A 17,120-nucleotide genomic window follows, 5' to 3' on the forward strand; every position below is an offset into this window, starting at 1 on the left:
CTTCCTGTGGAAAAAGCACTTTTTTCCCCGTGTCTTTTACAGTCTAGAAGATTCAGGCAGAAAGAATGGATGAGGTCTCCAGAGCTTTTCTTGTCCCGTTTCTCCTCTGATGGCCTAATGAGAAAGTGGCTTGGGGCTGTAGGTTGCACCGTATAAACGGTCATTTCTAAGTGTCCGACTCCCTCTCTAGATCGGGGCTCTTCCAGGTCAGGGACCTGGGTAAAGCTGTCTCTGCCTCTCACAGTTCTTGGCCTAACATAATACTCAATGCATGTTTGTTGAATGAGCAAATGAAGGAATGAGTGAGTGAATGAGTGATCGATTGTTGCATTTTTCCCAGCAGAAGAAATTTTCCAGGCTGTTACACTAATTAGGGCTAATATTCTCAGTTATTTTGAGGATTGCTTGAAATTTGCTGCTAATTTAAATAAAATGGTTACGTTTACTCATTAACCAATTAGCATGCTTTGCAGCAACTTCACCTCACTAATTTGATTAGTTACACTAGGTTTTCTCCTACCCAAGGCCTTCTCTGAGACCCGGGAATATCACAATGCTATCAGAGTGAACTTTTTAAACAACGTTTAAGCAGAATCTCTCAAAGCGTTGAAACACAGATGTGAACCCCGCCCCTCTTCCTCATCCAAGCTGCCTTTGGGTCTCTGATGTCTTTGGGCCCCACTATAAGTTGCTCTACAATGCCACTCTATCACTAGACCAAATTTGTTCTTCAAGGGAAATGAAACTTTCCAAAATATGAGGACTTCCTGAAAGACAACCTAGCATGTGTTTGATGAATGAATGAATGAAACTGGAGGAGAAAATGGAACACAAAATACAGGCATCCTTCCTAGCCCTGTCTTGGCCAGTAGATTGTGCTGTGACCCCAGGCAAGTAGTTCACATCCCCAGTTGCCATTTTCTTGTTTTCTTATTTGTCAGAGGAGCAAGTGATTTAGAAAATACCTACGTTTGTGTGGCAGAGACAAGGCTTCCTGGGCACCCAAAAAACCCTAACTTCTAGTGAGGCAGGGCCATGTGATAGCTCTGGTGAATCGAATGTGACAGAAAGTGATGTGAGGCACTTTTCATCTGAGGCACAGAAGTCAGGTTTCTAGTCACACTTTTCCTCTTTGGGGGTGTTGGGGGTTGAATTGTGTACCTCAAAAATTCATACGTTGAAGTCCTAACATCTAGTACCTCAGAATGTGACCTTATTTGGAAATAAGTATAATAAATAATTACACTGCAGATGTAATTATTTAAGTTAGGATGAGGTCATTCTGGAGTGGTGGCCCCTAATCCAATATGACTGGCATCCTCATAAAAAGGGGGAATTCGGACACAGACAAGCACACAGGGAGAACACCATGTGATGACGGAGTTATGCTGCTCCAAGCCAAGGAACTACCAGAAGCTAAGGAGAGACGCCTGGGACTGATCCTTTCCTAGCGCCTTCGGAGAGAGCATGGCCCCTGCCAACATCTTGGTCTTGGACTTCTAGACTTCAGAACTGTGAGATGATAAATTTCTGTTCTCTAAGCCACCCAGTCTGCACTCCTTTGTTATGGCTGCTCTAGGAATTAACTGGGGGGAAAGGCCATGTGCTTCGACTGTGAATCCACAAGGGTACCCAAGTCACTAAGGGCCTGGAGAGTCACCCCACCTTTAGCCAACTTTGTGAAAAGACTAAGAGAACTACCTAAAACCTGGAAATAAGGCAAAAAAGGATGGGAAGTTACCTAGCCTTTCAATATCATAACTGGAGCATCATCTAACAAGCCCACCCAAGAGTATGTAATTTTCCAAGAGAATATACCTGTGTTTGACTTTGTTATTTACCTTTTGATTAGTACCCGGACCCTATGAAGTTAAACATTAACTTCTAGATTCCTGTCTGGGTAGAAAAGATGACATTAAAGGCTATGATTTTATTTCCCTGTAGGACATTAACTACTTTTGTATCTAATCTATAATCTTATTCTAACACTCTTTTTTAGAAAATGCTTACAGATACTGAGTTCCTCAAATATCTTCAGTACCTGCTTACTGTTTCCCTTATTAACGAGTTAAATACGTTTTTATCCCTTGTTCATTTTAATTTGTTTAATGTTTAATGTAAAATGTTTTACTTTTTTGAATTGACAAAATTAACTTGTTTGGTTAATGCCAGTGAGGTTTGGGGATTGATTATTACCTGGCTGATACAGGTTCTCTCTGGTTTTAAAACCCCAAATGAAAAAAACTTAGAAATTTGGAAGAAGGAAACAACGAAGGGACGTTCATCCTCAAAGTCGGCAGGATGAACTTGGCCAGGTCGCAGTCCTGCCTTCTTGTACTCTTCCTCCTTCACCATTCTTGCCTGGCTGAAATCCAAGGCATGCAGCTCAACTGTGGCCACCTACATAATTCCCGAGAAAGAAAAGAGTTCAAGCCCTGGCTGGGTTGAAGACTGAGGATGAAATAATATAGAAAAGTCTGTCTCCAGCACTAGAATGGCAACTTCGTGAGGGCAGTGACTTCCATATGGCTCATCACTGTCTCCCAAGGCCAAGAGCAGTATCTGGCATATTATGGACTCTCATTCGTTAAAGAAAAATTTAAAAAGGTAATGAATTAAAAGTCATAGAACTTCAGGGTGGGAGTGCCCTTAGGGATTTCTCAGCTTAAGCATCCACATGACATAGAAACCCTTCACAATGCCCCTGGAGCCCGCCAAACATGGCTTGGACACCTCTGATGATGGAGAGGTCACCATTGCCTGAGCCAATGACTGGGAAAAGTTTCCTTTATACTCAAAAAATCTGTGTCCTTATAAGTTTGGAAGCTTCATGTCTCTCTTAAATCTGCTCCTCTCCAGGCTAAACAATTCCCATTCGTAAGGACATGGTCTTGAATCTCTTTACCAATCTGGTAATAATTATCTATTATTTAGTAAGCAATGACTGTGTACCAGGTTTGTTGTCTAAGTGTTTTACGTGCATCAATTTATTTAATTCTTATAACAACCCTAAAATGTGGAAACTACTATAATCTCTACCTTATAGGTTATGAAATTGACACAAAGAAGTTATGACACCTATCCAGCGAACCGGGTTAGTAAGTGGTAAGGCTGGGATTTGAACCCAGGTAGTCTGGTTCTTGACCACTCTATACCTCATCATTTGCCTTTCAACATTTTTATGCTTCCTATCAAGTGTGATGCTCGGGGAGGAACATGTGAGGTTTCATAACAGAGCCCAGAAAGACTGTCACCTCGGGCAGGTCTCTGTTCCCCAGACAACAATGTGAGGTGCCACATCCCTCCTCTGGAGTTGTACAGTGCACAACCTGCATAACTGGATGTGGCAGTCCTGTCTGTGAACTTCTCTGGGTTCTCCTTGACCTCTGTGGCCATGGTACCAAGAGATTTGCCGAGAGCTGTTAGTAGGAGGGGAAAATGTTCCTGGAAATGCATGTTGAGCACTTAATTTGGACCACGTCTGGGAGATTCAGAGTATCCCTGAGGCCTGCATCTGTCCACAGTCCCCTTCTGAGATGTACCCTGACCTTGTACTAAGGTGATATCCCTGAGCTCCTCCTTTTCTCGTCTCTTCCGTGAGCCAATGAAATTCTTAAGGGCTAGTGGATGCCTTTGGGAAGCTTTGAGAGCCAGAGGCCCTGCCTCCTCACCCATCGCTTACCCCTGTACCCATGTCCACCCCTAGTGGATGGATGAACTCCCGCCAAGGATACACAGCCCATCTCCAGGATGACCCAGTTCTCCCCAGCTCTCCCAACTCACTGGGAAGGCCATACTCAACAAACTCCTGCCACAGCAGAGTACCTATACCTCTCTGTTCTGGGAAATGTGTGTGTTTTGAGGCTGGTCTCAAGCCTCCTTACCTCTGGGCTGTGCACCTCAGCTGCAGGCCTGGTAGGAGAGGGCAACTGGGCCCAGTGTTCCATATACAGCCCACTTATACGAGGCTTCTGTGGGGAACGGGGAGGGGGACCCAAGTCTGCTTGCTGCAGCTCCACATCAAGAAGCTGATTTACAAAGCATCAAGGGAAGGCAACTCCCAGAATTCCTGGTAAGCACAGCACAAACTCACAGCTTCCCAGGCCAACTGAATTTCAGAACAAAAGAATCCGAGGTAAGCAGATTGTCAGAGCTGGCAGAGTTGGGTCTGGAGATGGCCAGTCCAACTTCCTCGCTTGCAGATAAGAATACAGACCCAGACAAACATAATCAATGGTGCTAGAGATCAGAATTGTCATTACCTTTGTGTAGAGGTATTGACCAAGAGGTGCAATGAGGAAGCCCACTGGGATGATGAGTTTGATCTGGGTGGTGCCTGTACAGTGTCTGCAAATGTGGAAACTCACTGAACTGTACACCTAAGATGTGTGTACTTTAGTGTAAAAGTACACCTCAGTAAAAGAATAAAACAAAATAAAGGCCCAGAGAGGGTTAAGGTGACATTGCAAATGTGTGGCAAGACCAGGTCTAGGACTCAGGCTTCCTGATGCCCCATTCACTGCCCTCGCCCCTACACCACTGCATTTTTGCTGCTATATCAAAATGCTCTCGTAGTCTATGGGTTGGCTTTGACCAGACCAGGAACACACAGCACATGGCACATGAGGTCAAGGAAAGTCAGTCCAATGTGGGTTGGAGTTAGAAACTTGAGGGTATTTATACTGAGCAAGGCTCAATGAGCAGTAATAATAATAATATTATCATTAAAGCAATACTAATAGCTAACATTTATTGAGCACTATTTAAATGTATTACATCCTTTCAACAACCATTATGGTATATACCGTTATTAATCCATAATTTACAGATTAAAAAAATAGGCCCAAATCAAAAAACCTGCCCGAAGGTTCACAACTAGAAAGTTTCAGAGCTGACATCTGGACTCAGGTGAGCTGGCTCCAGAATCTACACTCCTAACAACACAGACTGCCCCATATTGAATCACCTGCAGCTGGCAGACTGGCAGCCTCTGCTTGAACAGACAGCCATCATCCCATGGAGGAAACACCTGACGCTTGGTCAGTGATCTAGATAAGCACCAACCCTGCACATTTCCACATAGATTTGTTAAAAGAAAGTTTACCTGTTGTGTTATTGATCGTAAGCATTACAAAGCAGAGAGGGAATTTACACAAAGACCGAACTACCTGTGACCTGGCCATCTTGACCCACACTCAAGAACAACTGAAGACTCAGGTGCCTGGCTGCATTTATAATCAGAGAAATGCAAATTAAAACTACAATGTGATAGCACTATACAACCACCATAATGTCTAGAAGTTTAAAAAGACAGATAGTACCAAATACTGGCAAGACTGGGGAATAACTAGAACTCTAATATATGGCTGGTGGGAGTAAAAATTAATACAACTACTTTGGAAAACTGACAGTATTTTAGATGGCTCTGGTCGCCATAACAAAATGCCACAGGCTGGGCGGCTTAAACAATGGAAACTTATTTTCACACAGTTCTGGAGTCTGGAAGTGCAAGATCAAGGTGCTGGCATTTCATTTCTTGTGAGGGAGCTCTCTTCCTGGCTTGCAAACGACTGCCTCCTTGGTGTGTCCTCACGTGGCAGAGAGAGAGAGACAGGGAATAATGGAGCTCTCTGGTGGCTCTTCCTAGAAGGACACCAATCCTCTCAAATCAGGGCTCCACTTTATGACCTTATTTAATCTAATTACTTCCTTACACCGAATATAGTCAGCATTAGCACTTCAACACGTGAATTTTGGGGCGACACAATTTCAGTCAAGAGCATTCTGCTCTTGGCCCCATGAATTCCTTTCCTTCTCTCATTCAACATACATTCATTTCATCCCGACAGCCCCGAAAGTCTTAACTCATTCCAGCATCAACTCGTCTAAAGTCCAAATATCATCTAAATATCATCTAAATCAGATATGTGTGAGACACAAGGTATGATTCATCCTGAGGCAAAGTTTCTCTCCAGCTAAGAAACTGTGAAATCAGACAAGTTATGTGCTTTCAAAATGTGATGGTGGGACAGGCATAGGGTAGATGATTGCATTCCAAAAGGGAGAAATTGGAAGGAAGAAAGGGTTGATGGGCCCCAAGCAAGCCCAAACCACAGCAAGGCAAATTCCACTTGATCTTAAGGCTCAAGAATAATCATCTTCTGTCTCAATACTCTGCCCTCCAGGCCCACTGGGGTGGCAGCATCACCCTCATAGCTCTGCAGGGCTGCCTGCCCCTTCAGCTCTCTGGAGTGGTCCCATCCAAGGTGCTCGCTGCTTTGGCCCTACCCCTCTGGTACTGGGCAGGGTCATCCTTGCCCACTGAAACCAGAGCAGCAGGCCCATCCTTTGAGGGAACAGCCTTACCCCTGGGCCTGTGGTGGCAGTGGCAGCCCTGATGATCTCTAAATCACCTTCAGTATCATTCTTCCCTTTTCTTGAGGAATAGTGCATGTTCACAACTGAATAGCTATATGGTCCCATCTTATAGAATCCAAGAAGTCCAATAGCATTCCTTCACTCTGCCCTACTTTTTCTTTAGTTCAAACTGGCAGTGTCTCTGCTGGTATAAGCCCATCTCTACTGATGCCTTCTGCTGTGAGATGACTGATTAAGTCCATGAATCCCACCCATGATCTCTTAATCAAATGGTTGTTAGTCACACTCTTGGTATTCTCTCCAGAAAAAGCTTTCTCATTTTTGTGCAAAATGGACACGCTAAGAATTTCCCAAATCTTCAAGTTAAGGTTAAATGAGGTCATAAGGGTACAGCTCTGATCCAATTGGATTAGTGTCCTTTTAAGAAGAGACACCAGAGAGCTTGCTCATTCTCCCCCTGTCACATGAGGACACAGCGAGAAGGCGACAATCTGCAAGCTAGAAAGAGAGCTCTCAGCAGAAACCAACTCAGCTGGCACTTTGATCTTGGACTTTCAGCCTCATAACTGTGAGAAAATTAATTTCTATGGTTTAAGCTACCCAGCCAATGGCATTCTATTATGGCAGCCCTAGCAGACTAATGCAGGTAGTGTCTACAGAAAATGAACATATACTGGTTTGCAAGGCAGAAATAGAGACACAGATGTAGAGAACAAACATACGGACACCAAGGGTGGAAAGCTGGGGAGGGAGGTGGTGGTGGGATGAATTGGGAAATTGGGATTGACATATATACACTAATATGTATAAAATAGATAACTAATAAAAGAAAAGGAACATATGTCAACCCTATGACTCAGTGATTCGACTCCTAGGTATAAATCCAAAAGAATTTAGTACATATGTGCACCAAAAGACATGGACAAGATGTTCATAGCAGCAGTATTCGTAATACTCCCAACCTGGCAAGAGCCCAACTGTCCATCAACAGTAGACTATATAGTGAAAATGGTATATTCATAAGATGCAATACTACATAGTAACAAAAATGAGCAGATTACAACTACACGTAACAGTAAGGAAGTACTTTACAGATATGACGGAAGAAAGATGCCAACATGAGAAAGCATACCCTATGCTTCTATGCTTCTAAATACCCTATGATCCTATTTACATAAAATTCAAAATCAAGCAATAATGTTTTTTCTTGACCTGGGTGCTGGTTACATGAGTGTGTTTGTCCTGAAAATTCATTAATCCTGTACACTTATAATTTGTCTATTTTCTGTATATATGTTCTATGTCAATAAAAAGTTTACATAAAAATAGTCACTCATTAAAAATGTCACACCATTGTAATAATGGAGAATGAGTTGCTATACTGTGTGGTGTGAAGACAGTGCGATCTGCTGACCTGTGACTGACCACTCAGTGATGTCACAGCAGCTTGGCCCACAAAAAGGACAAGGTGGTGGAGATCACAGTGGACAACTGCTGGAAAGTCTTGGCATAGTACACCAGGTACACACACATCACAATATCCTTTAGCTGTGTGTTTAGGCAGGTAACAACTCTTTTAAGCACTAAAGTGCAATTGCACAAATATACACATCTTCTATACTAAGATACCTTTTAAAAATCATTGTACACTTCTGGAGGTAAGATAAGTAAACTCTGAAAATGTCAAGTCATAACAGGTCAGTCTACGGCACTCTTGGTCAAGGATTGCCCATTGTACTTTGTTGAATAAACCATTTCTCTTGCCAGTGTCTCAACGTCCTCTTCAGATATCTGAAGCCTAGGTTATGAATGGAGAATTTGGGGGGATAACTTACTTTCCTGGTAGCTTCCTTTCATTCTCCACCAGAAAGTCAGAGGAGCTAGAAAGGATCTCATGGCTATAAATTTTGGTCCCAGCTATGATCTACTAAAGGGCAGAGCCTGAGGCTGTGAAGTGGCACTCCGAAGGGACTCTGAGACATCAGGGAGCCTGGGGAACTTTGGGTTCCCTCCTGCTAGGGAAAGGCATGGCTGCCAGGGCCAGGGCTGTAATTTACGCACAGTCTCCCCAACGGAGGCAGGTGTTCCTCTTTAGAGATGTTTCGCCTTCCTTGTGCCCCACCCCAGGGGATCCTGGCGTCCCAGCATCTGCTCCTTCAGACTCCTTCCAGGCATGGCAGGTATGACTCTCTTTTTTGCTCATGAGAATACTTCCTAATGAAAAGCTCCCAAGGCCTCTGGGTCCAGAGTAGCCATGACAGAGTTTAGCTTTTCTTTCCCCACACCAGACACACACGTGCATGGGGATCTCTCAGAGCACTCACCTGGGGCGTCATCCCGTGGCAGATGTACACGATAGGAACATTCTCTGTGTCTGGACCCTGATCAAGACACAAATCAGTCTTCAGAGAGTTCTGCAGCTGAACACCAGAGGAGAGGCGGCCACACCAAAGAGAAAGGAACAGAGAAACAGATGCATTAAATCAGGAGAAACAAGCATTCCACTGCGACAGGCTCTGCTTCCGTAATCAATCCAAGGCCCCCTGAATACTATGGAAAACAACAAGCACCAGCCCAGCTTTTGCCTTGCATCCAGGTGCTGAGGGAAGACCAGCCTCCTCTGAAGGAGAAGCATTAGGATGCTGTTAAACAGCAAGCTGGGTTTGGGGAGCTGAGATAGTCTAGGTAAAAATAAAAGATATGCATGAACACACACGAGATGGTACTAGATTTTTCACCCCCTCCTTTTGCACAAGGGTGGCATAATGGCCTTCAGAAGTCCGTGGATAGAAGTCTTTGTTCTTGAGGGTTGGGGGAGGTGGGCAACATGTCAGCTGTTTGGGGGCCTGGGATATCCTCTAGGACCAGGCCTTCTCTGCTTCCTACAGATCCAGCAGTGGTTGGCCAGGCCCCAGCGGAGACCCAGCTGATGAGGGTTCTCCAGAGTGGGAGGTCTGGTGGGAGAATAAGAGAGAAGGGGGCCAGAGTGGGAGCAGGAGAAGAGAGAGGTATCTCTTATCCTCACCTACAAGCACATGGCAATCAACAGAACAAATGTCTGGGTACCACGAACCAATGCCTTACCACGTCTAGGTAGGAAAGCCGATATTCAATGTCCCCTTCTGGCTTAAGCTCACCCTCAGCCTTTGGAAAGGGCAGCTTGTGGTCCACATGGTCCGGCTCCCATGCCATAGCTGAGTAGACCATGGCGGGCACCAACTCATAGCTTAGAATGAATTAACAATTGTCTTTCTTTCCTCCTCTCTCCTGATCCTTCTCTTTCTGGAATGTGACTATCTCATTATCCTCTTATTCTGTCCTAGGAGTCCAGATGAGAGACCAGACACCGTGGTCGGTGGGTGCTGGCCACTAGGATGGTGAGGCCATTTAGACTGGGTGTGGTGGATCTGTTGGGCCATGTGCAAGCAGAGGAATCCAGTTGTGATCAAGGAGGAGATGAGGCAGGAGGCAGATAGATTTAGCGACAAGAGAGATCATCCTGCCCCCGCTGCGGTTTTAGTGGCTTCCCAGCTCGAGTGCTCATGTCCAGCTGTACTTTAGTTCCTAAGCCCATGAGAGAGTTTGTGGTATCTTTACCCACCTAAACTTGAGCTAGCTTCAATAGCTCTTCTTAGCAATCAAAGCACTCTGTTCACAACAGGAGGCTGGAGATCAGAATCCAGGGGAGACCAGGGCAATGGGCCACAGGTGGGTCATCTATCTGGGGAAGGCCAGAGGCAGACAGCAGCTAAGTTTTCGTAGTCCTGATGGACGTGGCAGGAGTGCAGTGAACCCAGTTAAGGGGTGCGAAATGGAACAGATAACCAGAGGCCCACGTGTGCTCTATGCGTCCCCTGTTCTTGACAGGGGACAAGGAACAGAGTCAAATTGTTTTCTCTTGAGCTCCCTTTCCTTTACTGGGTGATAGTGGCTCAATCTCAAACTTGAGGTTTAGAGGTTCTGCAGAAATATGAACATGTGTCAGTTCCCTAGGCAGGGCCCCAGAAGCATCGATGCAGCAAATCCTCTATCATAAACCAACTACTTGGCTGGCCTGTGTGGGAGGAGCATATGCAAATACTCTCTGGACTTCTCCCACAGCCCATGGAGGGGTGGGTGTCACATTTGAAGCCGAACACTGTAATCCATCAGTGAGACCTGCTAACTTCTACTGCAAGGAGAAAGTTCCAGAAAGCCCTGATGTCGGACTTGGATCTCCCCTGGATCCCCAAAGCTGGCCTCTGAATGAGGGGTGGGTGGTGCCTTTTGATAAAGTCCTCCTTGGCTCTGTGTCATCCACCCCCCATTAAGAAGGTGGTCTGTTGAGGAAGTTGGAAGAGACAGGCTCAGATAGAATCCTGGCTCCAGCTGTGTGGCCTTGGACAAAGCAACATAATTCCTTGTCTGTTTCCTTCTCTCTCAAATAGGGATAATACTAGTGCCAACCTCATAGGTTTGTGGATTAACTGAAACAATATCTACAAGTACTCAGCACAGGGCCTGACAAATAGCAAATGTGCAATAATTGTTAGCTGCTATTATTACTGCTATAACCTTTCTGAAGGCCGTTCAGGGAAACTAGCTTTTATGACTGCATCTATGTGCCAGGTCCCAGGTGAAGTGCTTTCCATGCATTTTCCCACCTAATTCTCAAAATAACATAGCCAGATCGGTAATACTATCTCTTTTAAGGGTGCAAGAAGTGTGTTACAGTAGGAAGCTCTGCACACCTCTCGGTCTGTAATGCTGTTCCCACTGCATGGACCCTCTGCCCTGGCCTTCTCTTTTCCCTGACTGAATCCTCCTCTTCCTGTGGTTCTCAGCTTCTCTGTCACTCTGGAAGCCTTTCCTGACCCACATCTGGGTGTGAGGCCAACACTTCCATTTCTCTGATTGCAGCACTTAACACGCTGTATTCTTGTCGCTTCTCCACTTGCCCGTCTCCTCTATCAGTCACCAGACTAGCTCTCAGGCTTTCTCACTGTCTGCGACGTGGGTCAGCCCTGGCACATATTAGACAGTAAGTATGTGTGAATGAATGAAGAAAATGAACAGTGAATGAATGGCATCATAGTTGGACAAATGGCAGATCTGGAGTCTGTCGGTCTCCAAAGTCCAAGCTCTTTCCATCATGCAAATGGAGACAATCCTGAGACTGTGAAAGACGCCTCGTGAAGTGATGTGACTATAACCTTTCAGATTTTGCAAACTGTCAAGGTCACGTAGTGATTAAGTAGCAAAGCTAATGTTCAGAAGCAGGCATGTCTGTTTCCAGATGCTGTTCCATCTCTACTGTCAGCACCAGAGCTGGGATTATCCAAAGCCATGCCATCTCCCAGGCCCGGAGCTCGGTGATCCAGGCGGATGCCCATGCCCACACAGCAGGGCCCACAGGCCCTTCAGCCTGCAGGAGGCATTAGTGGGACCTATTACTAGATTAATGGGCAGGGTTATATAGACTTGACAGTGGCCTGAGAGTCCCAGGGGGTTATTTGACCTGAGCAATGCAGTTTAGGCATGAGTTGGAAGGGAAAAAGAAAAAAAAAAACGTGCCCCTGAGAAGACATCTGGTCTTTCCATTTCAGAATGAAAGTAATCACCAGGAAGAAAGATTCAGCCCCAGAAATCCTCTTGCTCTTGTGCTGCATCCTGCCTTGCCCATTGTCACCTTACTGCCCCCATTAAGAGTTCATTATGCTCCTGGACAAGCAGGCATATCTCTGCTCATGTAAGAACCCAGACTGCTGAGGAGGCAGGAAGGAGGGGGTCTGGCTGGGCCCTGAACAGCAGCTGGCAGATGAACATGCAGGGGGTCAGAGACCTCCGCCAGCCCCAGGAACGGCTGACACAGCTCAGCCCTCTGGGATGGCGAGTGGATGGTTTTTCAGCACAACAGAGTGAAAACAGCCCCAGCTGTGGACTCAAACGGATCTGGATCACAACCCTGTATATGCCACTTACTATTTGACCAACCAAAGGCTTCTGGGTGTGGTGGTGAGGAGACTACATGGTAAACCTGCTGTATGTGCTCATAAGATGAGACCCTTTTGCTTGGAAGACAAGAACGCCCTGGGCCAAGACCCAGAATTGCAATGGCTGCGTGCATACACCTCCACTGTTATTGCTTTCCCTGCTTCTCTGGCTGAGTTTGGCTAATACTCTTTAGCTACAGCAGATAGCTTGGTGAGACCATGAATCCAGAAGCTTGCCCTGGCTCCCAGAGGTCTGGGCCAATAGTTTCTCTGGAGCCACAGTAGCATAACTATTCTGTTTGGGCTGGGTTCAACAGTGGCCAAGCAGCACACACAACTTGCTATGGGCTGAGTGTAGGGGTACCAGTAACTGCCGCATCCTCAGGATGGTTCTGGGGAGGTAGATGGGACGGATGGGCACCTCACAGTGCAGTGTGTTTCCATGGTGATGACAGGATCTGGAGCCTCAGCTAAAAGCTGGGCAGTGCCAGCTGAGGAGTTTTCTGACATCTGAATTGTACCAGCCTGGGAAGTGGAGAGGCAAGAGGCTACTCGGCGGTTCTCTCAGGACATGTCAGCCACGCCATGGGGACTCTTGTGGGAAGATATGACCCCCTCCTACAGGCTGGCCTCCGGGGACAACAGAGGCCCTGCAGGAGGGTGGGAAGGGGAGGGTTCCTGGGACCTTGGCTCTGTCTCCTTTAGAATCCTAGGATGTGAGAGTTGGGAGGCCCCAAGGGAACACTGAGGCCAACCCTTCAGCAAGGATTCTTCCCCTCCCAGGCTGATGTTGTACCCATAATGGTCCTGCCGAGGCAGGCCTTGAACTCAGTTCTGAGCACAGGTCATCAAAGGAAGAGGCCTCAGTCCTTCCTTCAAGTTTTCATCCTGGGATATCTAAAAGGTCTGAGGGGACACTGCAAAGGGAGGAATGAGAGTGATATCAGAAGCTGATGCTTTAGACTCAGTTTCACTGTTGATTAACTGTGTGAATATGTGCAAGTCACTTTGCCTCTCTGTTTCCCCATCTGTAACACAGCAGGGGGTGGGGGTAAGGCAGGTGGCCCCAGGGGATAGTTTTGAGGGTAGTTTTGAGGGCTTAACTGTCATAGAAAATCTTTATGTGTTCTGTCAGCAAAAACCAGGTGAGATATCCAAAAATCAATCAGGTATTTAAAATACCTTAAGAGTTGTATGGTCCTGGGGATATTGGAAGAATGGGAGAGTTTATAATGTTCAAAGTATTTTAACCTTAGACACAAAATACATTTATGTATCTGAGACTTTCTTCTACCCATGAGGACAGTATTATTTTACCACACTTAACGTACAAAGAAACTAAGGCCAAAAGACATTAAGACACTTGCCCATGAAGTGGGTGGGTCAAGATTGGAACCAGGTCCAAACCCTCTGCTCTGTCCCTCCGTCTTGCTGCCTCTGCTGGGGGAACTGCTTGCTGCCAATCAATAAGTGGAAACTACTAAAACATCCCTCAAAATACAGCAAACTCAGGAAGGTTATATTTCCCAGAACGCCTTACCAGGAGGCTCTATGTGAGTGAAAGACATAGCCCCGTGGGTGGGGGAGGCATGCAGGCTGGTTGGTAGAACTTCAGGCACCCACGCTTGAGGAACAGTGGGGTTTGTTACGTTGTCTTGCAGTCTTAACCTGACTGCAGGTTTTTGTTTTATTAAGTGGGATATGCAGGTTTGGGGCCAGAGCTGAATTGCTTAGGACTGTAAAGGAGAGACTAAGCACCTCTCTCAAGGGAATGGAGAGGTTTGGGCTGTGAAAGCATAGGCTGCCTCACACTCAGCTCCAGAAATCAGCCTCTTGTCCACAGGTCCCATACTGGGGGCCAAGAGGCTCTTTCCCTCCCTGACTCTCCACACCTCTCTCTGGTCCTGCTCTCTGTCTGCGTCTGGGCGAAACCCCGAGGGGCGAGCTCCTTACCACCCCATAGGCAATGATGTCTGAGTACATCCTCATCTCTGGGTACACGCTGACCAGGTACCACCGGAAGGTCTTGCACTGCAGCTGTTTCCTCAGAGCCTTCCTTGCAGTGATGTCCCCGATGTCGATTCCTGAGTCCTGCACAGGATGCAAACACAGAGATTCAGCCACCACCAGGGCACAGCTTTTCCCTGAACCTCCCCAACCATGGTTCTGGAGACTGTCTGGTGAAGGGACAACCTGGGAATATAACTCATGCACTTCCCAACGTGTGCCTTGGCCCCATAACCGTTCCCGTTTGGTCTGTGAAACATCAGATCAGCACTGATGGCGACTGTCATCAAAGGCCATTGAAAATAAAGATGCAAATCCTTAAAACTTACTAACATAAAAAAAGCTGTAGTCTTTGTATAAGTGAAAGAAATGGGAAGAATACAGTCTGATTAAGGTTTTCTCTACCTCAAGAGATAAGATGAGAGATTCTGAACTGCTGGGGGAGAGGAAGAGGGAAGGGAAAGAGTTGAAGATGGAATAATGCTAATTATATTACTGTTCCTAAGGATCATGGCAGCTAAGTCTTACATAACACAATGTGTCAGGCTGTGCTCTGCATGAGACAGGCACATATATTTATATTTTACTTATATTAAATTTATGTACATGGTCCCATTTAAACCTATGAGGGAGCACAATATAATCCTCATTTTACAGATGAGGAGTTGAGACAAAGGGAGGTTCAGTGACCTCCTGGGTGGCTTGCCCAGAGTCCCACAGCTAATAAGTGGTGGACCTGAGAGTTGAATCCAATCAACCTGGGTCTGGAGTCTGTGCATTAAAATTTACCCGGTGCATTTTTAGGAGCTTGCCCTTCTGCCTCCTAAGACCAAGTCCCTATGGGAGAAGCAGCCTCTCTCTTTAAGCCTGGGGGGCTTAGCATAGACAGCACTGTGTCTCTCACTTCCCAGGTGTACCAGAGAGGTGGCCCTTGAGCCATTGACATGCAGCAGACAAGGAGTAGACATGGAGACATGGATGTGTCCTTGAGTGAGAGCGAGAGAGAAGCCCCTACGTTTCTTGTGGTCCCAGAGCAGAGGGGAAGCCCTGGGCTTGCACCCCAGCTGTTGAACAGGGCACAGAAGCAGCTGAGAAAGAGCCGATGCCACAGCAGAGGATGGAGAGGGGTCCCTCCAGCTGGGGATCAGATGGAGACGGGTGACATCTCAGAGGACGACACCGTGGAGCCAGGGATCAGAGGGGCACGTGGTATCTCATGAGACATAAGCCCAGAGCAGAGACAGAGGAGGATGGGGAAGCACATACAGCTCTCTCCCACCGACACTGCAGTCCATGTGCTGGCAGTGTGACCCCATCTGGTTCTGCCATCAACTCCAGGATCAAGTTACGGGGGTTGGGAAATAATGAAATTGACAGTTTAAGTCTGAAATGTCTGGGAAAAATCACAACGATGGCTGCTGCACGTATCTGGACATGATCAGAACACATTTTTGATATCAGTCAACAGGGGCTTGAGTCAAAACAAAATGTAGATATAGAAGAAATACATTTATTTTTGCCCACCAGAGTTCAGGTCATGTAAAAATTTGAACCTGCCACCGCCTGAAGGTTTAAGTTCCAGACTCCTAGGGTGCAATTTCAGTGAGGATATACCTTTTGAATATTTCTTGATGACCTTGTCTCTGATGGGTCTGCTCCCTGGCTCCTGCCGGGAGCCCTCCCAGCAACTGCTACTTGGCCTTTCTCTGCTGGACCCCGGCTCCCTGATGATCAGAAAACATGTTCTGCTGACCTCTGTACCCACAGTCTAGCGCTGCGCCTGAACTATATTGATGAGACCGAGTTGAAAAAATATTTACGAAATAGTGAACTTAGCAACTGACAATAAATGTATCCTGCTCACCCCCCGCCCCCCCCCCACACCTCAAGACATCTGTTAAGTATTAACTCTTTAAACTTCTCTGCACTTTAGCCTCACATCACAAAGCTATTTGCCTGGACCCAGGTCTTCTCACTTCATGCTATACTTGCCTTTATGTGATGACAAATTAACACTGTCTCAGCTTTTACGGAAAGCAACTAGAAGAACCTACCTCAGGAAGGCCTCTGTATTTTCCTAAAAATCTAGGTTCCCATGGGAAAACTTCCTTTCTACATTCAGGATCAAAGGAAGGTTTGTCTCTCTACTTATAATCTAATCAAAAGTGGGAGAGAGACAATCCATCAGGAGTCCATCTCTCCTTTAACTTCTAGGAGACTCAAGAACCAGAGTTTTGCTCAGCTTAACGTGTCTGGATATCATGTCCCTTTCCTCTTCCTGTTTATTAATGGACTTTTGCCTTTCCATTTTAACGGTTCAGCACATCTGTACTGTGTGTTTACTGTAAATTGCATCAAACTCTTTTTCAGAGCAAGGGGAGGAAATTGAGAAATAAGCAAACATTCTCAGAGAAGGTCACCTTGACCTTTATTATTAGAAAACAATAAATGTATCTTCCCCCTTTGTCAAATACTTAGTGTAGAGGGTTGAATAGTGTCCCTCCCCAGTATCATGTCCACCCAGAACCTCCGAACGTGACCTTATTTGGAGATAGGATCTTGCGGCTATAATTAACTAGAGATCTTGAGATGAAATCATTCTGGATTTAGGATGAGCCTACATCTTCATAAGAGAAAGGAGAGGGAGGCTTGAACACACAGAGACACAGAGACAGAGGCAGAGAATGGAAAGATACATCTACCAGCCAAGGAACCCCCAGAGCCACCACAAGCTGGAAAAGGCAAGGAAGGATCCTCCCCCAG

At 46.1% G+C, this 17,120-nt stretch overlaps 1 protein-coding gene across 2 annotated transcripts in view; it reads right to left on the reverse strand.

Moving 5' to 3' along the window:
- GALNT18 (polypeptide N-acetylgalactosaminyltransferase 18) overlaps window positions 1–17,120 on the reverse strand; it is a 346,810-nt gene that overhangs the window by 36,191 nt on the left and 293,499 nt on the right. For both annotated transcript variants that reach the window (XM_061201464.1, XM_061201465.1), the window contains exons 8-9: window positions 14,304–14,441; window positions 8,703–8,798 (exon numbers count right to left, since the gene is read on the reverse strand). In XM_061201464.1, coding sequence (XP_061057447.1) covers window positions 8,703–8,798; window positions 14,304–14,441 — 234 coding nt within the window. The remainder of the gene's footprint in view (window positions 1–8,702; window positions 8,799–14,303; window positions 14,442–17,120) is intronic.

Source organism: Eubalaena glacialis, chromosome 10 (assembly GCF_028564815.1).
Source record: "Eubalaena glacialis isolate mEubGla1 chromosome 10, mEubGla1.1.hap2.+ XY, whole genome shotgun sequence".
NCBI classification, from domain to species: domain Eukaryota; kingdom Metazoa; phylum Chordata; class Mammalia; order Artiodactyla; family Balaenidae; genus Eubalaena; species Eubalaena glacialis.